Source organism: Chelonia mydas, chromosome 26 (assembly GCF_015237465.2).
Source record: "Chelonia mydas isolate rCheMyd1 chromosome 26, rCheMyd1.pri.v2, whole genome shotgun sequence".
NCBI classification, from domain to species: Eukaryota; Metazoa; Chordata; order Testudines; family Cheloniidae; genus Chelonia; species Chelonia mydas.
The window spans coordinates 940,709-967,705 of record NC_057859.1 but is presented as its reverse complement, the minus strand read 5'-3'; the positions used below and the strand labels follow the sequence as shown (position 1 = coordinate 967,705).

Sequence of the window (26,997 nt, the reverse complement as noted above, 5' to 3'; positions counted from 1 at the left end):
GCATTCAGCAAAGTCGATAGTGGGGGTAGCGTCCATCTAGCCTGTAGGAATCAAACTTGAATGGCAGGAAAAGGATTTTATTCTTTAATTTTAGCTTTCATTGTTCTGTGACCCATAATGTATTTTTTCTGAAGACAAAGAGGAAAGGAAAAGATTCATCCATTATACATACCCCGTGATTCATTTTTTTTCTTTATATGTTGACACAAATCATGCCGAAGAAGGTGAAGAAATCATGTTTATTTCTGGTTGAAGACTGATTACATCACAATCATGGATAATTTAATAGAGCAATTTTATATTCTCAGAAGAAATCTAAGAATAAATATGAAAAAAATAAAATATTTTATTTCCACTGTCTTTGAGGATGAGTGATGTTTAGATGCTGTTTCTTAAAGGATATTTATCATACTTTAGACTGTGTGCTGAATATATTATCTTGAAAGGGTAAAAAAAAAAAATCCATCCAAATATTTTAACTCACCACAAAATTAAAAAAGAAAATCCATGTATTTGTCCAAAGTAAAGATTTAGTTATACGTTAATTAATGAATCCACATAGGAAATGCTCATTGTCCAAGAAAGCATCCTTTCTATTGGTTAATAGACTCTTCTCTGCAGAAAAAATCTTGATGTTTTTTCCTTCTTTGGACTGATGAATCACTATTGATTCTTCAGGCTGTAATACAAAAAGGAAGCAGAGATAAGTTTCTTTCTTGTTTTTCCTAGTTTTTGTTTTTGCTTGTTTGCTGCTGCTGTATAAGATTCTCTCTGTCCACCTGTTTCCATCATTTACCCATGTAACCCTGAATACATCCTATGTACCTGACTGCTTATTCAATGATATACCATCTTGTAATTGTTCCTAGGAGACAAAGGTATAACGAGATACAGCTGCTAGAAGTTGAAGCTAGATAAATTAGGAGTAGAAATAAGGCACAAATTTTTAACAGTGAGAGTGATTAACCATCAGAACTTAGCAAGGTTTGTGGTGGATTCTCCATCACAGGAAACTTTTACATCAAGATTGGATGTTTTTCTAAGAGAGATGCTCTAATTCATCCACAGCTATTGACTTGTAGCAGAAATTAATTCAGAGAAGTCCTATGACCTGTGCTATGCAGCAAGTCAGAGTAGATGATCACAATGGTTTCTTTTGGCCTTAATATCTCTGAACCTATCAATCAAAACACCACTGTAGTATCTGAGCACCTCACAAGCAGCTTTATCCTCACAAACACTTCCACGAAGTAAAGAAATATTAGCATCCTCATATTACAGATGGGGAATTGAGGCATAGAGCAATTAGGATCTTTGCTCATAGTCATGGAGAACATCTGTTTCAGAGTCTGGAGTTGAACCCACATCCTAGACCAGTGTCTTCATAGCAGCACCACCCTTCTTTTTACATACTTATTTCACTATACCAGAGGGTTAAACACAGTCACCTTCCTTTAAGTCCTCAGTATAAACCTAGAGTTTTTGCACACAAGGCAATATATTTTTGACAACTGAGAACATTTCCAGACAGTAAAATAACATGATCTAATATTGATAATTTGAGAGATGGGCTGTTTACTTTTTAAAATCAAAGTAATTTCTCCAAACACGAAACACCAAGAAAACAAACAAAAACACAAAATGCACAAGCCATTCAGTGGCTTTCAAATTATGATCAAAGCATCAGAGGATATCAGAGACATCTTTATTTTCACTTATATTAAAAGGGAATGGAGAGAATTTAATATTGAGGGAAAATATTACACATTTGCTTTTTATAGGCAGTGTAATTATTCAGATTATCTCTGGAAGAAGCAAAATAATGACAAATTAAAATGCCTTTGAATCCCATCTACCTTTATAATTGTTCATCTGCTAGAGTTGTTATTGCTCTAAACTTCTCTGTATTTTAGTCAGCATCCTGCACAATACCAAAAGCACATGGAAAATTTCATCGCTATTAATAAATGTTGCAGCCATCAAGATAAAAAAACATTTTAAATTTGAGACAGATGTGCTGTGTAGCTCAGGTATTTAAAAATATTTCCTGAAATGTAATGGAAATCTAGCCTGAGAGAGAGAGAGAGAGAGAGAGATCATTCCTGAAGGATAAATTTAATTTAGTCTATAGCTTTCTTAGGATGGAAGCTACTTGTAAGAACAGAATAAAAACAAATACAGCATAATAAAATATCACCTCTCTAAAATGCAACCACATAAAACCAAAATGACGGGGTCGAATTTAGAAGTTGTTTGCAAAAATGTATTTATAGGGCGGAAAAAAACCCTAAAGGTTTATGGTGCTTTTTGAAAGTGCTGAGGGATGATATGAGAAGGTTTCTGTGATTGGGATGGAGTTCCACACCTCAACAAAGTGAATATACTATTGCCTGCCAGCTTGAAAGACAATGGTGGGATCCCAAGATGGTGGTAATTTGTATGAGCAGTCAATGTGAGGTTCAAGGAGCAGGATTCAAATGAAGCCAGTGCCAGGAGCTTGTAGGACTTGGAAAACCAGCAGTGCCAATTTAAAGTAATCTGCCACTTTTACTTTTCTGATTCTGGACAAGTCCATGTGCAATGGACCTGCCAAACATCTTATCTTTTTATGTTTAAATTTTATGTTTGAGGCTAACACGGGATGGGTTTGAGGCATCACAGGTGAAAGAAGAGAACAATCTGATGAACTTTGGAATAAAATGAAAACTGTCATGCTCAAATCTGCCAAAGCACATGTTCCAAAATGTCAGCACTGGACCACACTATGGTTAATGGAAAAGGTGTTTGGACTGGCAAAAAATGATGCAGAATGACACAGAATGGCTTGAAGACTGAAGCACCTAGGAGAGAGTACAAAGAACTGAGCAGGCAGATGTGAAGGCAGACTAGACCAGACAAGAGTGAATACATCAGGGCAAAGTGTGAGGAACTTGAGAGTCACAAAAAGCGTATGACAGGTTTCAGAGTAGCAGCCGTGTTAGTCTGTATTCGCAAAAAGAACAGGAGTACTTGTGGCACCTTAGAGACTAACCAATTTATTTGAGCATAAGCTTTCGTGAGCTACAGCTCACTTCATCGGAACGCATCCACTGAATGCATCCACTGATGGATGCATTCCGATGAAGTGAACTGTAGGTCACGAAAGCTTATGCTCAAATAAATTGGTTAGTCTCTAAGGTGCCACAAGTCCTCCTGTTCTTTTTGCGAATACAGACTAACACGGCTGCTACTCAGAAACCTTACAATACAGGACGACACAAAGGAGCCCTAGAGCCAGATTCATGAATCCGGTGAGTGGAACTTGTGCATACTATTTTGAAAACGAAGCCTGGGAAAGCACCAGTGGTAGATAACATACCAGTAGAATTGTTAAAAGAAATTAGTGACCTCGGTACTGATCTCAAGGAAAATTTGCAGCGACGTACGGATGTCTAGAAATTGACTGGTGAAGGGAATCTTTCTGTTCTTACCAACAAAAGGAGACATAACAGAGTGTAGTAACAAGTGTATTATCTCCCTTTTATCGCACATGAGCAAAGTTCTGCTCTACATAATCCATGATCACATGAAGTGAATGATGGAAGTACAGCTACCACTTCAATAAGCTGGTTTCAGAGAGGGATGAGGCACATGTGATCAAATTGCAAATATCTATCACATCGTTGAAAAATGCAGGGCGTACAATCACCCATTGATCATGTATTTCGTTGACTATTCAAAAGCATTCAATACTATCAGACATGATCATTTTTGGAGGATACTGGCAGACGTGGGGATTCCAAAACACATCATTGACCTCATCGCAAGACTCTACCATCAACAACCACCACAATGCAGACGACAGCAAGTGGTTTTCCAGTGGGCAGGACGTGAAACAAGGGTGTATTCTGTCTCCAAGCCTTGTCAGCATGTACTCAGAATTTATTATATGACAGAGTGGGAAGAGCTGGGATTTCCATTGGTGAACATGTCTTAACAGACCTCACATACTCCGATGACATGATGCTGTTTGCTATAACCACTGATACAAAGCAACAAATGTTGGAGTTTGTAAAAACATGTAGTGAGGAATATGGACTACACCTGAATGAGGTATGAAATGAAATGCATGCACATTGACATGATTAATAGGATGGGAAGAATGTCTTGCTCAGCAGTGGCCTCCCTCAGGAAAGACTGGAAAAACAATCACATCTCAAAATGTGCAAAGGCTCAATTGGTGACAAGCTTTTTTTCCCCCCTACAGCAACTTACAGATGTGAATTGTGGGGAAATAATGCTGCTGACAAGAAGAAAACTGAAGCTTTTGAGATGTGCTGTTGGTAAAGACTTTTGCATATATCCAGGAAAGAAAAAAAATACTTGAAATACTGGAGAGAAGCAGACCCTGCAATAAGAAAATATTAGGTGCAAGCTTATATATTTTGGTTACAGCAGGAATAGAGATGGAAATAACCTCAAGAAAGTTACCATGGAAGGAATGGTAGTGGGGCGCTCTAGTAGGGGACAACCAGTGAGGAGATGGAGAGATGATGTGTGGCAGGTCACTGGAAGGTTAGCTGCTGACGACTTGAAGCTATTAATGGATGGAGAAGGCTTCCAAATATTCTGCTACTACGTCACCAATATTAAGACAAGAATAAATAGATTTGACCTAATTTACTAACTGCCCCTTTCTAGGCAACCAGTGTAATGGATGCAAGACAGGCCGAATGTGATCACAAGCATTCAAAGTAGTAAGCAATTCTGCCACTGCATTCTAAATAAGCTGTAGGCAATGGAGCAACCTCCCCAAGTGCCCTGTACAGGAAATTATTATACCTCGTGGTTGCAAGGGCATGTGCATTGCTGGTGGGAAGTCACCAGGAGATAAAGGTACAGCCAGTACAAACTGCACAATTGCAGACGGAGTAAAAAATACACTTTTGCATGGCAGCCAACATATGTGAACTCGGATTGGAATGCCCCTCATCCATTTACTGCTTTTCCCCATCTCTTGCATCCTGGACTACAACGAGATTCTTTGGGCGCAGAAGCTGTCTTTGCAACCCTTGTCTGTACAGAATCTAGCACAATGGGACCCTAATCAGTGCCTCTAGATGCCTTCGTAATACAAATGGAATGTAATAATAATAACAACAATAATAATAGCATGGTGTAGAGTCATGCCAAGAACCTGTCTCGCAACACATCCCCTGCACAAGGGATAGAAGATGGAGGTGGTGGTGGGGGAATCCTCCTTCTAAGTTCAGCTAAGGAGGGAAGCAACAAGATGGGGCGTGAACACTAGACTGAGAAGATAATTCTGTGGTGTTCAAATACAACTGTGATTAGAAGAACATAAGTGCAGACAGATATGGAAATGCAATCATGGTGAAGAGTTACATTTCTCCAGGCACGGTATTTACAATATTTTGATTAGCTCAGATTTCTGAATGGCAAAGCAGCTTATGTTAATAAATACCCAACTCCAATTAGACATCTGCATCCACAGTCTAAATAAAGCCAATAGCCACCAAGCATGTCATTTGCTTCCCAGTGGGCTATAAATCCCCTGGGCTTTCACAAGAAGATGCACAATGATTAGGTGAACAGCCATGGGTAAAGATCTGTCATGTGTCCATGATCTTCAGAACACTCTTTTCCAAGATGACATGGCAACTGCCAATCTCCAGTTATTCATCTGAGCACCATCCTGCGCTCCTCATTCAGGAACAATCTCCCGTTGACTCAGTGGGAACTTTACTTTAGTAACAACTACAGGATCGGGCCCATCTTCTCTCATTTGATTTCCTCCCCTGAAACCCTGGTTTGGGTATGTCTTCGCTGCAGCCAGGGGTGTGAATGGCAGTTCATGTAGACCAACCTGCGCTAGCTGTAATCTAGCTTGCTAACAGTAGAAATGAGGATGTCATGGCTTGGCCTTGGTCATGGCTAGCAGTGCAAGCCCCCCAGACTCCCCATGGCACGTACTCACTTATGCCGCCAGCACTGAAGCCTGCACTAAAGCATCCTCATTGCTATTTTTAGCAAGCTAGCTGGAGCACAGCTAATTACTCCTGAGGGAATTCTGCAGCAAAAAATTAAAAATTCTATGCACAATATTTTGAAATTCTGCAAAATTCTATAAATTTTATTTGTTAATAAATAAATGTGGAGGCTCCAGCATGGCAGTGGGGCGCAGAGGTCACTGGCTGCAGGGGACATGGAGTTGGTGGTGAGGCTGCACCCAACCCCAATACAGCACAAGGGCTGGGCCTGCCCCAGAAATGCCGCAGGGCCCTGCCCCTCCATGCCAGCCGCACCAAGTGTGGGCAGGCAAGCAGGATCCTGGTGTGGGGGGAGAGTTCTGTGTGGGGCAATCTGGGTATGGGTGGCTCAGTGAGGGGTCTGGGTGTGTGTGTGGGGGATCTGGATGCACAGGGGCTTGTTGCGAGGTTCCAGGTGAAGGTTGTTGGGGCTCAGCAGGGGGGTCTGGGTGAGGGAGGCTCAGCAGGGGGGTCTGAGTGCTGGTGGGGATCTGGGTGCAGCTGGTTGGGGATCTGGGTGCAGGGGACTCATCAGGGTAGGGGGCTCACCAGGGGGGTGATCTGGGTGAAGGGGGGTGAGATTCAGTGGGGGGTCCGACTGTAGGAGGTGAGGCTCAACGGGGTGAGAGTTGGGGTGTGGGGGCTTGATGGCGGGTTGGGGGTTCAGGGATTGGATGAACGGTGGAACAGCTCCCCATACAATGATCCCTCCCCACATGGTTGAAGAGCAATGGGGGTAGGGAGGGCGGAGCTTTCTGCAGCCGGTGGGGGGGGCCCTCTGGGGGTGGGTCTGACCTGGCCCAGGCTGCTCCTTTCAGGGGAAGAGCAAGTCCCACCCTTCTTAGCCCAGCCGGGACTAGTAGCTGAGCAGGATAAGAGCCACCAGCTGAGGCATCCCCAGCCCCACATTCCTCCCACTCCCTGCAGTGATTTACCTCCCTGCCAGCTGCTCCAGGTACCCAAAACAATGGGCCCACATCGCTGGGGAGGGGCACGTGACCGCTCTTGAGGCCTCCCTTTGCTTCCCCTTCAGAAAGTTATTTTTCTGCAGGGAAGCAGAGAAATCTGCAGGGGACATGAATTGTGCGCACGCACAGTGGTACAGAATTCCCCCAGGAGTAGCTAGTGCAGGTGTGTCTACATGAACTGCCAGTCTTACCCCGGCTGCAACGCAACGGAACCCTTTGAGAAAGGAATTTTAATTATGTGGGGTGCATGAATGGCACCTAGGAATGGATAAATGACTGGTTATAAAAATACAGAGAGCATGTGAGAGCTCCAACAGATAAGAGGGAAGTTTTGCTGGTAAAAGAAAATAAACTGAAAAGAGGGAAGATGAAGTTCCTTTTCATGGAAGTTGATGTCATGATCAGCTACATCATAAGACACTAACTACTAGGGGCTGAGGGGAATCTGATGTCACTGCCCCTCATCACCCACAGCCAGGAGGATAGCAGATACATCTCAAGCTCTCAATGCTGCATGCAATGTTGGTTATATCATTGTGACATTTGATACAGGGCCAGATCCTCAGCTGGTGTAAATCAGCACAGCTCCACAGCAGACAATGCAGCTACACCAAATTACAACAGCTGAGGATTTGGCCCCCAATGGTCTATTAGCTACAGACTGACGTGAGGCCCAAGGGAGCGGACGAAATCTGAATGCAACAAATACAGAGGACAGATTTTGAAAGTTTTACCACACAATGGGTGTGTGTTGTGGTCTGTCTGGCAGTGAAAGTGAGATGGGAAATGCTGCAGAGACCAATGAGACACACAGCATTGCAATGATGGAACCAGAGCCACACAAGGGGACCGTTTCTCTATCTCAGTCTCTTCTTATCATTGTTAGCAGTATTACAGTTACACTGAGAGGCCTGCACTGAGATCAGGGCTCCCCTGGGCTAGGCACTGTACTTACACGTAGCTAGCTAGAGACAGTCCCTGCCCCAAAGTGCTCATAATCTAAACGGACAAAGTGTGGAGGAGAAACTGAGGCACAGAAAGGGGCAGTAGCTTGCTCGCGGTCACCGGGCTGGTCGGTAACTAAGCCAGGACCAGAACCCAGGGCCCTGACCCCCAATCCACTCCCCTATCCTCAGATTGGGGGACTGAGGCACAGGGAGCTTGAAGGACAGATTTTTCATAAGTACTTTGCACCCATAACTTCAGCTGAAGCCAAAGGGAGCTGCAACCTGAGTAACTCATCCCAGGTCACACAGAGACACAGACTGAATCCCAGCGCAGTGCCTTCACCAAAAAAATTCTTCCACTTGGCATGAAAGTCAATGGGATTGTGCTTGTAAGTCACTTAGCCAATGAGAGTTAGGCACCTAGGTGCTTTTGAGAATCATACCAGGAGCCTGCCTGCATCTTTATGCATCTAAATACCTTTAAAGTTCTGGTCCACTGGCATTTTTTAACTCCCACCCTGCAACCTTATTTCTATCTGCAAAACCCCTGAGAATTGCTCTGGAGCTGCAACAGGGCCCATGAGTTCATTTATCCAGAGCTATTTTCAGTTGAACATGGTGATGAATGCAGTGTATTTTACCTTCTTTACTGTATGTGCATGCTAATAAATAAGGAATATTTTTTACAAATTAATATGCAATGCTAAGATTTCTTCACATCCAGAATCTGTAGGTACCGAATGTTCTTACTCACCTAACTGGGGGTTATTTTTAGAAACATTTTTATTGGATCTTTCCAGACTATATGAAATAAACCAGAAAAGAGCCAAGAGTTTTGTCACTTACTGTTTGTCACCAACAATGAAGAGCGAGATTAATATGTGACCGTCTTCAAATGTTTCCCAGTTAATGTGACCCCTCCCCCCATTACTGCAGCCCTGCACAAATCCTGCCTTCCATTTGCCATCAGTCCCCATGGAAACTAGGCTGCTTACAGTGAGTGTGATCCAGTGCAAGAGGACACTCACAATCACACACCATGCCATGCCGCCTGCTTCATGAACCATTCTGTTCGCTTGTTGTTTATTTTGCAGGGGTGGGGGTGTAAAAATAACACGTTTATTTTTGGAAAGCAAGTCAGACAATGACTCAATTACCTTGGCACTGTTTACAAATCCCTGATTAAAGGGTTCGTTCTCCTCCCCCACTGCAGATGTTCCAGAGTCCAGCCTCATTTCAGAATGTTTGTGTATTTGCAGGTGTGTTTGTGCGCACACACGCAAGAACTATGAATCTGAGCTGTAGATTCACATGGCAAATTTTTAAAAAGTAGCTCTCACTCACCAGCCCTGCCCATGAATGTGTAACTCTCACCAAACCTGCAAGGAAGGCTACACAACCTCCCGGGTGAGCATATTCTGCAGTGTTGTACATTTTTGCTGCTTATATAAGAAACCCTCTTCTGTGTCTGGTTCTAACCCCTTAAATCCCAAGGTTCATTACAAGATCTCAAGTGGATCTGTATTTTCTTCTTTTTTTAATATATGAAACTTAAAATATTTATGTTTTTGAAAGAAAAGAAAAAGGCTCTTAGATGTAGCTTTGCATATTCACTGGCCAATGGAAAATCAGAGCTGACAATGCTAGCTGCATCCCTCTACATCTCTTATTAAACACTGAAATATCAGCCTAGTCAATTTCAGCAATTTGTTTCCTCTGCCACTTCTTCCCATCTTTGATCAACCAAGTTCAGCAGACAGGCACCCAGGATTCAGATCTGACTTTGAAACTCCTGTAAAGAAAGGTTGGGGGGGGGGGGGGGGGTGGAGAGGGGCAGGTAATGTGAACAGTCAGTTAGATGGACTTTGAGTCCCAGCTTTGCTGACTGAGTTCCAATACGATCAGCTTTGATGCTGAGAAATGAAGGAAGGTCAGAATAACATGGCCCGCTAAGCCGGAGCTCAAGGGCTGCTATTCAGTGAGTTATTTAAAGCATAATTTGGGGATGGATTGGCTGTGTGTTACCCTCTGGAATGCTTTCAGTAGCTGTAATATAAATTTATTGTTTGGTTCACTCTTGTTTTATATGACTCTTGTCTTACAGCTGCTCTCCAGAAGCCTAATATGCTGGGTAATTTTGGGGTGCAATCATCTTTCCATAACCAATCTGTCCCAAGAGGGCATGTCTTTCCTTTATAAAACATTTTTGAAAGTGTGCCAGGTTCATGAAGTGTTTTTTGTTGCCTTGGATACAGCAGTTCACTAGCTAACCCTTTGTGTTGAAAGGATAAGGGGAAAGTATCATCACTAACCAAAGATAACAGGAATGTTAAAAGGGGTACAGCATACAGGAATAGGTGTTGGCTAGGTAAAACATAGGTATAAGTTAAGGCAATAATGCAAAGAATCTACAAGCCTCAAGGCCTGTAAGACAACAGCTTAGTTAAACTAATCAAGGCCTAAGGCCCCAAAAGCCTTAGCATAAGTAGCTAATCAGGAGTAAACCCTAGATTATAAAATATCACAAGAATAGAATGCTGTAATAGACAGGTGTGTTTACTGCTGAAAGAATGGATGTGTCTTGAATCACTGTAGTTGACTGGCTGAGAAATGGTTTAGAACAACATTTGCCAGTGCTATTCACTTATGACAAAGATCTTTTAAATAAAAACGTCTCCATCTGCACTGATTTCATAGCCATGCACAGAGAATCATAGAAGATTAGGGTTGGAAGAGACCTCAGGAGGTCATCTAGCCCAACCCCCTGCATCATCTGTATTAGGGCAGACCTGCATAATGCTTGAACTTTCTAAAATCTTTTACCCCTTCTGCTGTAATACCCATACTGCACACTGATCCAAGCCCCAGATAAGCACTTGCTTCAGTTTAGTTGCCTGCTTGCTATAAATAGAAGGGACTCCTACATGAAGCAATGTGCCAGATTTATTCTGGGGACAGATTTGGTCCAGATGAGCTTGGTGCTGGACTGGAGGAATTGGGGGGAAAAGGTAATTGTTGAGAACCCCTTATCTTATCACTAATTCTGTGCTGGCTTGCTAGTTTATCTTAGAACAGACCCTTCTAGAGCACCATCCCCCATCAATCCCATCTAAAAGAGGACACAGCCCCAAGAATTTCTTCAAATGAGCGAGTAAAATCTGTTCCAGACCAATTATAAAAATGAAGTTTTTATTTTGGGTAAATCCAAACCGCCAACCCTATTCTGTCTTACACATCTGCACTTCACTATAGGAGATGAAGAATTCTATATTCATCTGCTGAGTCACTTAGCCTCAAAGAAAATGGTATAAGAATGAACAATGAATAGAGGAAATAGAATAATCAAAGCAATTTCCCATAGAAATTGGTCAGATGAACATCTCTAATTGGCATTCTATTATTACATTTGTAACATACTTTCCTATGAATTTAATAGTAGGTTTCCTCCCTTATTAAATGCCCATGAAGAACTGTGAGATGTTACCAGATTTAAATAATTATGAGTAAGTGATAAGACACTATATTTAGAAGCAGCAATAGGAATATTAATTTGTGAAACAGCAGAAGGTCCCTTTTAAAAAAGAAAAAAACTGTCCAAGTCCTGCAAGGCTTGTGAGTGATACTGTGATCTCCATGCAGGCATCCTCACTTTTTGCCAAAATGAAAGTGACAGGGACCTCCTGCTCAATAATTCATGCTTTTTTCAAAGCTCTAGAAAGCTTTGGGAGTATTTGAAAATTCCATTGGGTCTTGACACTAAAAGGGTATAATACTACTTGCCTCTTTGGTGCCCAGATGTGGTAATGAACCATTAGAAGCCTTCTAGGCCCAAACTACTAACTGTAATAAACTTCCGACAGGGTTACTTCAGCCAAAATAATAGGAGGATTTAAAGGTCCCAAGTCTCCCTCCTCTCTGGGGGATGTGGAAGGAATTGCAGGTAGCAGCCATTTTCTCTCACACCTTATGTCCCTTTGATGTTCTGTACAATATTTTCCTCCATCCTGATGTCCTTTGGCCCAGTTCCCTGTTCTGCCAGTATGTCAGAGCTGCTCTTGTGAACAAATGAAGCCCTTGAGTTTCAATAACTCTGAGAAGTACTTTTGTCAAACACAATCTTGGCACAAAGTAGGGTTTTTCCAACTTCTCCAAACTTTAATCTGAGCTCCATTCAAACCCTTCCATCTCTTTGCTTGGTTTTGTTCTCGCTAGTGGAAGACATAAAAGGATCGGGAAGAGTTACCAGCTAGTGAGTTTGCAGCTGAATGTTGCAAATTCTTTACCCAGATCTTAAGCACTAGCTGAGGAAATTCCAAAGCTCTGCAGTGGAAACATTCTGCATTAGGTTTCTTGTACAGTCCAAGAGGCTAGGCGACAGATTCTCTCTCTCCCCCACTCTCTCTCTTAAATTTTCATCAGAGCAGGTTGGGAGGAAGAATTCAGAAAAACAACACTGGGATACAGAGGAAATCATCCTTCTACAAGGACCAATCCTCTAAGATTTGAAGAGGACACCTTGCTAATTGCAGAGGACTAAAAATATGCAACTGGTGATTGAAGAGCTGAATAAAGTATGAGAAGTGGATACAAAATCAAAAATGTGAGGTTACATAGGTAATTGTGCAGAAGGCAACCTTGCTGATGTTGCCAGAATGAGAGACAGCTTCTTTGGCAGATCTCAGTTTACCATCCAATTTATTTCAAATTACATCCATGAGGCTATTCTGGTATGCAAATGATTTGCTTTAGCCTTTGCTGTCTGAACAATAAAAAAAAAAAAGTCTATTGAAAATAACCCTTGCCTCTGAAAGTAGTGCTGGGTGGGAGGGGTGGTAAAGCTGTTCTAGATTTTCCCCATGTAGGACCAGACTCAGGAAGGCTGGCACTGGCAGGGAGAGGGTAAATGACAGCTCTCTGCGTCAGAGAGCAGGGGCTAATCCCAGCACAAGACTACAGCTGTTGTTCCTCTGGGATTCTGCTGGTAAAGACAGGCAGCTCTGTTTTCTGGCAGACAGAGCTCTGCTTATACTGCTCCTGTCTGCATAATAGCTGAGTGCCACACAAACCCTAAGCCTCACAATGCCACTGTGGGTCCAGGACATATCATCCAGCTTTACAGATGGAGAGCTGAGGCACAAGACATTATGCGACTCCCCCACAGTCACACAAGGGCTCTGCGGCAGAGGCTGGAACTGAACAGAGATCTCCTCAATCCCAGTCACTTTAACCATGAGATCACCCATCCTCGCTTACTAGGAGGTCTTATGGGGAAGTCACTGCTAAATCAACCAGCTGCCTTGCAGTGCCTCTGTGCCACACCGCTCGGTTTTCTGAGCTGAGCATTGGTCACTACAGGAAACAAAGGGTAGGAATAAATGCTCAGTTTTCAGAATGGAGAGAGGTAAGTAACGGGGTCCTCCAAGGATCTGTGCTGGGACCAGAGCTATTCAACATATTAATAAATGATCTGGAAAAGGGGTAAACAGGGAGGTGGCTAAGTTTGCAGATGATACAAAACTACTTAAGATAGTTAAGTCCAAAGCAGACTGTGAAGAGTTACAAAGGGATCTCACTAAGCTAGGCGACTGGACAACAATAGGACAGATGAAATACAATGATGATAAATGCGAAGTAATGCACATTGGAAATCATAATCCCAATTATACATACAAAAAATGATGGGGTCTAAATTAGCTGTTACCAGTCAAGAAAGATCTTGGAGTCACTGTGGATAGTTCTCTGAAAACATCTGCTTGATGTGCACAAAAAAGTGAACAGAATGTTAGGAACCGTTAGGAAAGGGATTGTTAATAAGACCCTAAATATCATCATGCCACTCTATAAATCTCTGGTATGCCAACACCTTGAATATTGCATGCAGTTCTGGTTGCTCCATCTCAAAAAAGATTTATTAGAAATGAAAAAGGTACAGAGAAGGGCAACAAAAATGATTAAGGGTATGGAACAGCTTCTGTATGAGGAGAGATTAAGATGACCAGGACTCTCCAGTTTGGAAGAGAGACAACTGAAGGGGGATATGATAGAGGTCTATAAACTTATGGATGTTGTGGAGAAAGTAAATAAGGAAGTGTTATTTACCCGTCACATAATATAAGAACTAGGGATCACCCAATGAAATTAATAGGCACCAGGTTTAAAACAAACAAAAGGAAGTACTTCTTAACACAATGCACAGCCAACTTGTGGAACTCTTTGCCTTTATGAAGGCCAAAAGTATAACTGGGTTCAAAAGAGAATCAGATAAGTTCCTGAAGCATAGATCCATTAATGACTATCAGCCAAAATGGTCAGGGATGCAACCTCATGCTGTGGGTATCCCTAAGCCTCTGACTGTCAGATGCTGGGATTGGACAACAGGGGATGGATCACGTGATGATTGCCCTGTTCTATTCATTCCCTTTGAAGCGTCTGGCACTGGCCACTGTCGGAAGGTGTACCATTGGTCTAACCCAGTATTGCTGTTTTTACGTTCTTACAGCTACCCTTTGGCATCAGAGATGTCACAATTCTTTTGTGCTCCTACACCTCCCCTTCCCAGTGGATTATCAGCGACTGGCGATATAGGCCAGGGCTCATGCTAATATAGGGCTTGTCTACACTGGCACTTTACAGTGCTGCAACTTTCTTGCCCAGGGGTGTGAAAAAACACCCCCGAGTGCTGCAAGTTTCAGCGCTGTAAAGTGCCAGGGTAGACCATGCCCCAGCGCTGGGCGCTGTTCTCCTCGTGGAGGTGGGTTTTTTTTATAGTGCTGGGAGGCCTCTCACTACACAAGCCACGTTAAAGTGCTGCTGCGGAAGCACTTTAAACACGGCTAGTGAAGAAGTGCCCCTAATGTAATGGACTTCATGCAAACCAGGTCAACCTTGGGTGTGTCAGGTTCTTCAGGCGGAAAATCCTACAGCAATGCAGTGACTATGCTAAGCTAAGCAAGTCTAAACTAGTGACTGGAGAATGAGAACGTGCAACAAATGGATGTTAGGCTCGGCCAGTGGATTTAGCCTAAATTTATGGAATATAAAAAAATTACCCTAATTTGGGGGCCATTCAAACACCTAATGAATAAATAAGATCACAGGAAACATGATTCACACTAGGCACCTTGGAAGGGCTCACATCAGCTGTGGGCATTTTAGGGGGGGAAAGGCTGGGCTTGCTCTTTGAGGGGAAAAAAAAACAAAGCTCAGAAATTACCTCTCACTGCTAGTTTGGCCTGGCCCTGATTTATCCTCCTGAAAACTTCTGAGTCCCCTTAAGCCACCTGAAATGTCTCAAACTAAGGACACCTTTTATATCCTGCATGCTGGAGTAATATTGAATACTTGTGCTTGGAACAGTTCCCGAAGCTCAAAGTATATTAAGAGAGATTAGTTCATTACTCTACTCTTTGGAACTCTGTACCTTTATAATTTTATTTTAATAATTTATACAAATTGGCAGAGCAGATCCCCTTCAAGTCTTGGAAAGTTGGCTAATAGGTAATTGCTTTACACCACAGAACAAATATATTCACTTGGAAACATCTAATCCCATGACAGACTCAATGTCCTTCCTGTAGTGAGTGCACGAGAGAAGCTCCAAACTCAATGCCTTTAAGCTTGACTGGCGGTGGCATCTATACAAGGACTGGAAGTTGTTGGCATGTCAGCGCGGTGGGTTACTGCTGTCCATTTGCTTTTCACATGAAAGGATGAATCTTTCAGGCTGAAGGAGTGGATGGACAGGCAAAGTGGCCTCACAGCTGTTCCCTGGCTTGTCTCAAATACAGAATATTTCAGTGTTTAAGGAGAGAGAACGTTTCAACAGGGTTATGTGATCGAGTCCAGACCCCCACTTCAGCCCTAATCTCATGCAATGGCTTTTGTTTTAGTTTTGAAAAACTTCTTCCTGAATCCACACAAGGCTCTCAGTTCTCACACTGGGTATTTCCTTTCTTCTTTTAAAGAAAGTCATAAAATCTACTCAATAGCTGCTTTTGCTTTCTGGCAAAACGATGCTACTCTGTTGGTCAGGTTCCATAATTTTGTCCTGCAGCCTGCCATCCCCTGTGCATCACATCTGTACTCTGTGTCCTATGAATATTAAGGAACCTGCCTGGGATTAGGAACTTTTCTTTGCATTATCTATTGTTTTTATTTTTTGGCCTTTTCCCCCTGCCGAGCTGAAGACACAGATACTGTTTTATTAAGGAGGGATGATATATTTATTCAGAAGGATACTGCAGACCATCAAAGTCACTTAAAGTGGACTAATCTGTGTTGCATATTCTTTATAAATTAAAGCACAGACTGCACAGGGCAATATGCAGACCAGGGTAAATTATGAGAAGTGAAAGTTATGAGTATAAAACACTCAAGCTGTGCTGTAAATTTACACAGCACTTTAGAGAACAGAGATAAGAAACATTCCCTGCCCAAGGAGCTTACAATCTAAAGATGAGGTAAATATAAAGCAAGTCATAGGCTAACAGCTCAGGAGAGGGATGGTGTGATGGATACAAATGAAGGAAGGAGGGATTTTCTACAGAGGTGTGACTTCAAGTGAGTACTGACTGGAGAAGTGGAAGTTGTTTAGTAGATGAGGTCAATGGGAGTATTCCATTCCTTTTAATTGTTGTAATATGCTAACCTCCAAACAACCATCGTTACACAAATTCCTCAAACCCAGTTTACCTGGCAGGATTGTCACACTCCTCAGAGCCAGAACTGAAATGCACAAAATCAGCTCAAGTGTCCGGCATCAAAGCATAGCTGGTTTCCTAGAAACCATGATGGTCTGAAAGCAGATTTACACCTGGGTGGAGCCATGAGCATGCATCAGGTTACCATGCGTCTGGTGAGCCAGACCAAAGCCAACCACCACTAATAAAATCTCAGTGAAAGCAGAGATTGAAGTAGAAAACACAGCACAAGATTCTCCATGCAGCTGAAGAAGTGGTTTTTTACCCACGAAAGCTTATGCCCCAAAAAATCGGTTAGTCTTTAAGGTGCCCCCCAGACTCCTTGTTGTCTGTGGATACAACTTACCATGGCTACCTCCTGATACTTAGCACAAGATTCATTGTCTGTATTTTCAGCTAATTTCATTCTTTGTTTGAATTTTCTCACAGCTCTGCACACTGGTTTTGGCTGAGCAGAGAAGCATAAGTGCCAAATATACCACCTCTTGCCAAAGTATTTGTGACCTATCTGAAAACAGGACATGCTCAAAACTTGTGAGAAAGCCTGTTCTCATCAGACTTCCATGCCAAAGAGTGATATCCAGAATGCTTTGTCACAACAAAGCTCTAGAGGAACAGGTAAACAAAGAACAAAGATTGCATTTCAGGTTCAAAGAATGCAGTCAAACTGATCTATATTCAGCTCTGCCTCTCTCTCCAAGTACCTACCAATATCTTTGTGTCTATGTTTGTAAACCACTTTGGGATCCTTGGATGAAAGGCATTATGGGAGTGCATAGTGTTTTTCTTATATTTACATCTATCACCCACACCAGACAGACAGACAAGTACTAATAGGAAAAGTACTCACTTGGTCTGATGTTTGGAGCCCTTCAGATGAGCGTGATACTGTTCTATTGAGTTTAGAGTGACATTACAGATGTTACAAGTGTAACTACGCTTCAGACCTGTGAACAAAACCCAACATGGTTAGTTGCACTTTGTTAACAACAACAGAAACCAACAAACAATTAGGAACAAGCTGTGCATTTTTGTGTCCTAAAGTGGGAGATACAGCAAACAAGGCTGACCGAGAAGAGAAATCTGTTGTAGAAGAGGCCTGGCTCATTTAAGAATAATCTCTTTTGTAAGTTCTAATACAGGAAGAGCTCTCTCTTGTCCTGCCAACAACTAACCACTTGGGTGGGAAAACACAACAACAATACCCAAGAAATAATGCATATATGCTCAACGGAACTAAGCATTTATGCCCCAGTTTTTTCAGTTGCAATTTGCTATTCTTCTTTCACTCTGCCTGTCTGTACTCTGTGCACAGTGTCTTAGACAGCCATCCCCATTCTATACATGGCTTGATCATCGTCTTTATATAAATGGCCTGATCTTTTAATTGCTAAATGCTTCCTAATGCAGATGAAGCCAGAGAGAACATGGAACAGAGGGAGAAAAGAATCCATTTCCTTTCAGACTGTAAGATTAACTCCTGCTGGCTCTACGGCCTACCATGTTTTGAATCAAAATGGCAGCTGGATAATATAAGCAAGTATGAAATTCACCCCAAAGAGAATAAAGGTTGAAAATAAGAAGGATGGTTTTAAAAAATCCAGCATAATTCTCATTAATTAGAATACACTCAACCCATACATGTCTCTTACCATTTCCAATTTCTTCTCAACAAAACAGTTCCCTCCCTGACAGCTTATGTTCTTATATAATGTCCAGCATTCTGGACTGTAAACATCAGTGGAGTCTGAGCAATAAGGGAGATCATCACTGCAGCCCATGAAGTAGAGTAAATACCAGTCTCCTGTCTATTACTATTATTAGACTAGCCATCTCCCTCCCCCATGATTATGCCACAAAAGTGACTGTACGTTAACTGGTGGGTATGAGAAGTTCTGCCTCTCTCTCTCTCTCTCTCATTTTGTTTGGTAGTTGGCACAGTTCAGCGTGACTCATTATTATTATAGCGACAGACAGAATGTTCAGAAGAGCTCGACACACACAATCAGGGACAGATCTTCCAAAGGGACCAGCTATCCCGTAAACGATCAGATTCGTGGGGTGCAGGTTGACTGCTGAGCCCCTTTGAAAATCTGCCCCACACTAGGTGAGCTGATCGCTTGAATATTGGATCCATGTTGCAGGGTGGCCTACCAAAACCAGAGCTATGCGCTAAGATGCCGGATACATTTATAGTTGGTTGAAATATCTGTCTAGGGCTCTTGATGATGGTGTTCTACTCTTCCACATAAAGCACTTCCTGACATGCTAATTTTAGCTTTCCTGTTCACTGTTGCACTAACAAACAGTAATTGCTATTTATACAGGTGCTACCTGGCTGCCGGTCAACTGAATACCCCTGAACAAGAAACAACATCTCAGTGGGCTCACCAGGGTAAATGTTTTCATGTAGCATGTGTTTTCTAAAAAAAACAACACTAACTGATGCCTTTTGCTTTCCATTGTATTGTTTATTCAATTGTTACAGTTAAATGGGGTTTCTTCAGTAAACGTTTAGCATTTTCTCATGATGTAAACTCCGCAAGTGCAGCAGATCAGTTAAATGAGCAAGTAAAGGCAAGAGGAGATAATGCATAGGAATGTGCCACTGTATACACGCTGCCACTTCACTGAACTGACTGCTCATCTTTTAAAATGCAGCACTCATTATGGTCTGTATTTCCTCCTGTAACAAAGTTGTTCCTCTTCAGGGCACATGCTTAGCTTAAACTGCACTGTTTACCTAATTCACATTTCTGCTTCCAGGTTTAGACTGCAGGGCAGGGAACAGGCAATTAAACAGACAGATACACATTTTCAAAAATAGGAAATGCACAAAGATTTATGAGCAAAATTGCAAAGAGAATTTCTCTGCATCTTCATGTGAAAGTCTCCGAGCTAAAGAACTAACTAAAATCCAGGAAGTCAACATGTGGCCTGGCCTGGCTGTTCAAAGTGGGCTAAATTGCAATTTGGGCATATAAAATTCCTCTGAATGAGGTCTCAGATGCTCACCATAGAGAAGATGAATTTATTTATTCAAAGAGTACATGCACACACTGCTGTGAGTATGCACAATTTCATAAACGTTATGATGCAAAGTGCAATGCAAAGAGGAGAAAGGTAATAAGGGATGTGCTCTACAGTTACATCTTACTGCAATTTATTTCTGAAGACATGTCTGATAGTAAATAACTTGTCAACTAATGTACAATACAAACACAAACAGGCAGGTTCAGAAGGTGGAGGCTCATCTATGCACCCCATAAAAGGTTACTTCACTGTGAAAAATTGAAATAGCTGTAAGGTTAATATAGAAATTTAATCCTGCAACAGCATCTTGGTATTTTGAGTGGCAGGGCTACTGCGGATTCCCTTCCAATACTGTCCTTTCCAGTCAATATTGTTCCAAGTTGTCTTCTAAAGTTAATGGGCTCAAATGGTTCATGAGTAACATGTAAGCTTCCAGAGCTGTTTAAGGAAAACAGATAACGAGTAGGAACAAAGCTTGAAAACCAGAGCCATCCTGTATCTTCTTGGAGATCCCAGAGTAACCTGTACCCAAAGCTTTGCTCTGAAAGTGAATTTATTTTATTTTTTTGGCCTGGTAAAAATCTCTGTTGCCAAAAAATATTATTTAATTATTTAATTTGGAGAGGGTGCTCACTGCTGTGCAATACACAGAAATAAAGACTGCCCCTGCCCTGAAAAGCTGAAAATCTTCAAATAGGCCCCTAGAAGACAAATTGCACTGGTAAGCTGAGAGGTGGTGATAAAATACACTTTCCTAGAATAGCATCATGCTGTCTGTGGTCTTTCCAGAGTGCCCTACATTAAATTTTTTATTTGCAACAGAATGGAAAACCTGTGCTTTGTATTCCAAACCCCATGTATTCAGACTCAGTGTCTTGGAGTGCTCCTCCCTTGCCTGGAGAAAGTGTTAGGCTGCTTAGTGCATGGCAGATCAAGTAGTTATTTACATACTAATGTTCTCATTTCGTCTGATTGGACAGGTTTTCATCCCAAACATTCTTTAATGATTTTCTACAACCATGGAATAAAACGATATTGTTGGAGAAGTTTCAGAGCAGCAGCCGTGTTAATCTGTATTCGCAAAAGAAAAGGAGGACTTGTGGAGACTAGCAAAGGAGACTAACAAAAGCTTATGCTCAAATAAATGTGTTAGTCTCTAAGGTGCCACAAGTCCTCCTTTTCTACTGTTGGAGAAGTTTCCTTAGATCTGGAGAAGGTTACTGACCATGTAGAGCTCAATTAATTTTTGGTCTTTTTCTGTTTTCATAAATGAGTGATCTGGGTCAGGAAATGGGGGGTTAGCTTGGCTCATATTTTTTTTTCATGGCAGAAACCAAAAGGTTATGTTATGGAATAAGCATAACCACGACAATAACTCTTTGCACCTACAGAATACCTTTCACTGGAGGATTTCAAAGCACTTCAACAAACATTATCTATGCCTCACAACACACCTTAGTACACCTGTTTTACACCTGGATAAGCTGAGACACAGAGCGGTTCCATGGCTTGTCACAGAACACATCACTGGTAAAACCAGGACGAGAACCCAGAAGTCCGAACTCCCAGTTCTGTGCTCTACTACTCAACAATGTCTCCTTGTAGCAGAATGAGGAAGCTCTTGCAGCTGATCATCATTGTGGGCACATCCCCAAGGATGAAACTGGGCTACCTTTCATTCTCTCTATGAATATCCCTTGTAGGGAACGTTATCCTTGGAAAGTGCTAATGCACATGAATAGGCAGTCGCCTGTGAGAGTGGCAATTCAGTTACAACTATTCAAGTTGATGTGGACAAAAAGACTTGGATAAATTGCAATCCAGGTTTTGTTTAAAGGCTTACTGAATATGCCACCACCGAGGACAGGCCATTTAGGATACAAGGGAGATATCACATAAAGCTTCAAGTTGCTACAGTAAGGAGTGAAACCGCATAAAGCACAGACATTTACGTGTCTGAATAATAATTAAAGCATCCTGGGCCCATCCATAAGAAAGCTTAACTACAAGCTGAGAGAGCCGCTGTTCTGCCCCATCCGTCGAGGTGCCGTGTTTCACAGCAGCCGTTGCTGGAATGGTTTAGGTACAGCGGTGGGCAGAGCTAGTAAAAGAGCGTGGCACAGCTCCAGGTCTAGAGACAAGGGAGTGGGGAGAAGACTGGATCCCTTGCTGCAGGGCCACAGAATGCTGCCAACCACGGGTTTGATCCTGTTCCCATGGAAGTCAGAGTAGGACTGTGAGCACACTGCTCAGGACAGGCAGGAGAAGCTCAGGTGAGGAAAAGGGCAGGATGATTGGCAGCAGCCCTTTTACATCAGCCTAATTGGCTACGGCCTGGCCCTCTCCGCCCTCCCTCAATATAAAGAGTCAAAGAAGCGGCCAGATTCCTTAGACCCTTATCTCTGGGGTCTGGCTACTGTCCACCCTTGCAGCCAGAAGGAAGACTGGAGACAGGAGCCCAGTAAGGAGAGATTCATGCTCCTATAGTAATGCTGACCACTGCCCAGCGGCAAGAAGGAATTTCTCACCCCTCTTTGGCCTGCAGTGCTGAGGTGCTTTTCCCTTAAAGCCTGGGACTGCTCTGAATAGTTACTGGGTAATAATGGCACCTTCTTACTCAACAGATCTGCTCCCTGTGCACAGAGTCCAGTCTGACTCAGGTGCTCAGTCAACATAGGTAGGAGACTGAGCTGGATCCTGCTCCCTCTTGTGCATCGATGTCAAAAATGTTGTTTCCTACAGTATAAGCAGTTTCAACCCGTGCAAAGCTTCTGAAGGAAACTGGGCCACTCAGGTGTTGCTGTAAAGGAATCACACGCAGGAGTGCTCTTTACTTCATGGTACCAGTCAGTTGGCATTGGTCAAGTTTACAGCCCTTTTACATGGCAAGGGTCAGTGTCCCCAGACTCTTAGTGGCTACTCTTACAGTCACTGAGATCACAATTTGGCTAACAGAGCCCTTATTACTGATTTATGAGAAGGAAAAGACTCAACTTGCTTTCAGCTCCTACGCAGGGCTGAAAAGAAAAAAGAAAAAAAGAAAAAACTTTCAGTTTCTATGAAAGGAGCAAATTAGGCATGGAGACGATGAGACACAATATAATTCTTAGCATGCCTGTGTCCCAGAAGGAAGGTTCCTTTCTCTTTAAAAAGTACACACAACTCGACTCCATTATTCTTCTCTTTGGAAAAACAGCAGGCAGGTTTCAAAAAGGCATTACAGAAAGTCACTTATGTGAGTAATTTAACATGTTTTCACTGAAAAGGCAGGGAGGAACTGATTATTATATTAAATGCTTGTATCCCTTGTGGACATCCTTGAAAAGGAGATGGTAATCCTAAAGCTCTTTTTCCTATAAGAAAAATTCTACGTAAATGAAATACTTAACTACAGATCCTCATGCTTACAATTTCTCTATTTTGTGGCCTCCTTTAGTATTGTGTGTGTAAGAGGGGCTTTTTCTAGGATTAATCTCTCCCCTCCCTTTAAAAATACTGTATATTTTAAGGTTTCAGAGTAGCAGCCGTGTTAGTCTGTATCCGCAAAAAGAAAAGGAGGACTTGTATATTTTAACCATCTAATAATTTCCCTGGTATCTCAGACTGTATTATCATTGATATTATACAATGGTCTTATAACAAACTGCTAATGCTACAGTAATGTCACTTATATTCCTCGAACAAGAAAACGAAATTGCAGAGTTCGGAAAGGCTCTGTGGTTGGACTTCTGTTTTGCAGCGATTCACTTGTGTGAAGGTCTGAATAGAACATTTTAAGCTTAATTGAAGAGCTCTGTTTAGAAATGCCAGAGTTGTGGAATTTTTAGCTATGGACTGCTGAACTTTGTAAACCCTGTAATAGTCTCTCTGGAATTTCCACACTATTTTTTCACCAAAGACACAGGTATACAAGTATGCACTTCAAATATTTAAAACTATACAAAGTAATTTTAAAAAGTTGCAGTAGTTCAGTCAGAATATGTAATATATGGCACCTTTAAATTTGATCTATTTATGGCTAATATAAAATTATATAGGGCTTCCCCCCCCCTGCAGTGGGCCCTATAAAATCACCAGTTCTAATAAAAAAATTCATTTTTGTCTATTACATGTTCATAACAATGTTCTGATTTTCTCTAGTATTTATTATTTTATTGATATGGCTTCTAGTCACTGCGGTATCTAGGGATGATGTTGGTAGACATACAACCGAGAGTATTATTTCAGATTAGAAAACAAGTAGTAGTAGGGATGAGAATCGGAATATTCCAAACGTTAATAGAATTTACTGAACACATGGCTATTTCTTATGGGATTTTAAATTGGTCATGATTTCACTTGGAAATGGGTCAATTTTTGTGCAAAAATAGTCTCAAAATATGGCTATCTGGCAAAACAGGCCCATTTTTGAATTTGGAATAAAATGCAAACTCAAATGTCAAGTACTTGAATCATCTCTAATTTCAACACTGGAATGATATGAGAGTATGAATTTGGCAGGGTTGGCTTTGGGTTTTACTCAGGATATGAGAAACAGAGTGGAAATGAAAAGTCCCCCACAGAATCAGATTGAATGAATGCTGAGAAATAAGGCTATTTTTGCTCCCAAGTGGACAACACATCAAGGTAGAAGATTTTACTGATTCAACTGCCTATCCTGAACTTCAAAAGTTAAAAATTTCTGCCATGTATGATAATTTAGACTTAATGTTTTGCCATTTTTCTCAAGTAGCTTTTCTCCTCTTATTTCTGTCTATATAAAATTAATAACACGTTAAGATCTTCTTTACAAATATTTAAAGGATATTTCATTAGAAATTCATGGTATTTTTAAAAACACTCAGTCGACACTGACACTGCCAAATGATCTCTGCAGTTCTCAACCAGGGGTCTGAGCTTAGCTACCTGGGGCCCACTGTGGCGTGGGGCCCTGAGCAATTGCCCTGCTTGCTGCCCCTTAATGCCAGCCCTTGTTTTTATATGCAGAAAAACAGCTGTGGCAGAAGTTTGCTCCCAGCACAATAGCAAAACCAAGCAATGTTCTGCATTTATAACGCAACACTCCCTCCAGAGCTATTAGTATCTATTTCTCCACATCACTGCCAATGGAAGCAAAGAGACCAACACAGCCTTGTGTCAGTGACGGGGGAACAACAAGATTGAATAGTCCCTGCTGACACCAAATGCTCTTTGTTAGTCTGTATCCACAAAAAGAACAGGAGGACTTGTGGCACCTTAGAGACTAACCAATTTATTTGAGCATAAGCTTTCGTGAGCTACAGCAATGCATCCGAAGAAGTGGGCTGTAGCTCATGAAAGCTTATGCTCAAATAAATTTGTTAGCCTCTAAGGTGCCACAAGTCCTCCTGTTCTTTTAACATATACTAACAGTCTTACTGAATTGTAATTACTTGTGTAGGTGAAAGCATTGCCAGCAATTACAGCTCTTAACTGGGGACACTGAAAGCTTTTTTCCCCCAGAAGGAAAAGTCCTGTGTCAAAGTTATAGAGTATGATTAATAGCAGAATCCTGTCCTACACATCAGTCAACCAACATGCAGAAGTTTCCAAAGTCCTAAGGCATTCTTAATTTACCTAGTTCATCTCATCCTATGCTGAGATTTACAGCTGGGGTGTCATGTTTTCCTCCTGCTAGAATGTTTGATTGTAGAAAGAGTATATTGGTTTATATTAATATACATATTCATTTCAGCATTATATATATGCACACACACCCACACCCACCTCTTTTAGATATACTGCTATAAAAAATAAAATTTGCTTGGTGGAAAACAAATAATTGGAATGACATTATGTCATTGGGCAAATTTCATACTAAGCGTGCTCCTTTTGTTCATGCTGTGAGTGTCAGAGCCTTTCACTTTCAGTTTACAAATTTCTCTCCCCATCACTCATGAAGCAGCTCACTCATACCATGAGTCAGAGTCCGGGTAGTGCATGTGTGCAAAATACAAACCACAGGCCTGCTGTTGTCTCCCACTGAAGTACATCATAGAATCGACTAGTCCAACCCTCAAAGCAGGGCCTAATCCCCAATTAAATCATCCCAGCCAGGGCTTTGTCAAGCCTGACCTTAAAAACCGCTAAGGAAGGAGATTTCACCACCTCCCTAGGTAACCCATTCCAGTGCTTCACCACCCTCCGAGTGGTTGTCTTCCCTGGGAGCAAGATCACTGCAGAGTCTTTGGCAGTTCTGAGATTATAAATTTGCTGTCAACGTAACAACGTTAACACTTTTTGGCCAAATATAACTCGATTCACCTCTTTCCTTATTGCTACAACTCAGTGACCATTTATTAAAAAGGCAGCATGCCACTGTTTCATGATATCGCCCAGAACCATCTAAGTGTGAAAACTGGTGAAACAGAGAGAGAATGGCAGCTGAAATAAGCAACCTTTCTCAAAGGCAAAAAGACCCTTCTAGAATATTTAAAGGGGTTAAAATAATAAGGAATTCCATCTGACTATTTAAATTGCTTCTTCTATAGACGGAAATAAGAAATTATGTGGATGCTAAGAGGCAGAAGAGTCAAGCTTTCCTTTTATTGCAGTCTGATTCAAAAATGGAAATGCACAAAAAAAGGAACCCTTAGCCTGTTCATTTAATTGGAAGCCCCTTGGTCATTGGTAATTTAAATGACAAAAGGAACTTGATAACTTTTGCAGAGTTAACAAATCAGAGCTTTCCCAGCCTACATAATTGCATTAGTCTGGGGCAAGTTCAGCAAGTGTGTGTATCTTTGTCCTCAACACTAGATGAAATGACAGTTTCAAGGACATAAAAGCAAACAGGTGAATCCAAAGGTCCAGATTTATTTCCCAGTGACTCCAGCTATGTCAGAACATTTAGTAAAAGTTGCTGTAAAGAACGCTGAGTCAATCAGCATTTGAGGTAATGTGACTGCAGCAGACAACTCAAAAGAGCACAACACACTCATTGTGCCATCTAAGCCATTCAATCTTGTCCTGTGCCTCATTTTAGGATTATCTCCTTTGAGACAGACTGTAGTTTAAGTGCTGAAGGTAATTGGTAAGATCCAACAGATGTCAAATCAGATTTCTCCGCAAAAATCTTTTCAGAAATCCAACTCTTAAAGCAAGCAAAAATGGGAAGAGAGAAATGCTCCAATCTTTAAACATGGGATAATTGCTTGTATGTACTGTGTGGCAAATGAATAGAGTAGTACTGACCCTCAAGTAAAAGTGAACAAGAGAAGCAATGAGACACTGCTTATTGGACCAGCCCAAGTCCCTCCCTTTCTCAGATGTTGACTGGTTACAGGGACTAGTAATGGACGGA

General features: G+C 41.8%; 1 protein-coding gene across 17 annotated transcripts in view; it reads right to left on the bottom strand.

Annotated features, from left to right (window-relative positions):
- Nucleotides 1-221: 221 nt before the first annotated feature.
- Nucleotides 222-26,997, bottom strand: part of ZMAT4 (zinc finger matrin-type 4) — a 241,404-nt gene continuing 214,628 nt past the window's right edge. For 5 of the 17 annotated variants that reach the window (XM_043536401.1, XM_043536404.1, XM_043536412.1 and 2 more), the window contains 2 exons: nucleotides 17,494-17,590; nucleotides 222-679 (listed from right to left, as the gene is read on the bottom strand). In XM_043536401.1, coding sequence (XP_043392336.1) covers nucleotides 664-679; nucleotides 17,494-17,590 — 113 coding nt within the window. In that variant the 3' untranslated portion in view covers nucleotides 222-663. Of the gene's footprint in view, nucleotides 680-15,352; nucleotides 16,036-17,493; nucleotides 17,591-26,997 lie in introns of those variants that run through there. The other 12 variants (XR_006287567.1, XR_006287569.1, XR_006287568.1 and 9 more) reach the window with 7 other exon arrangements.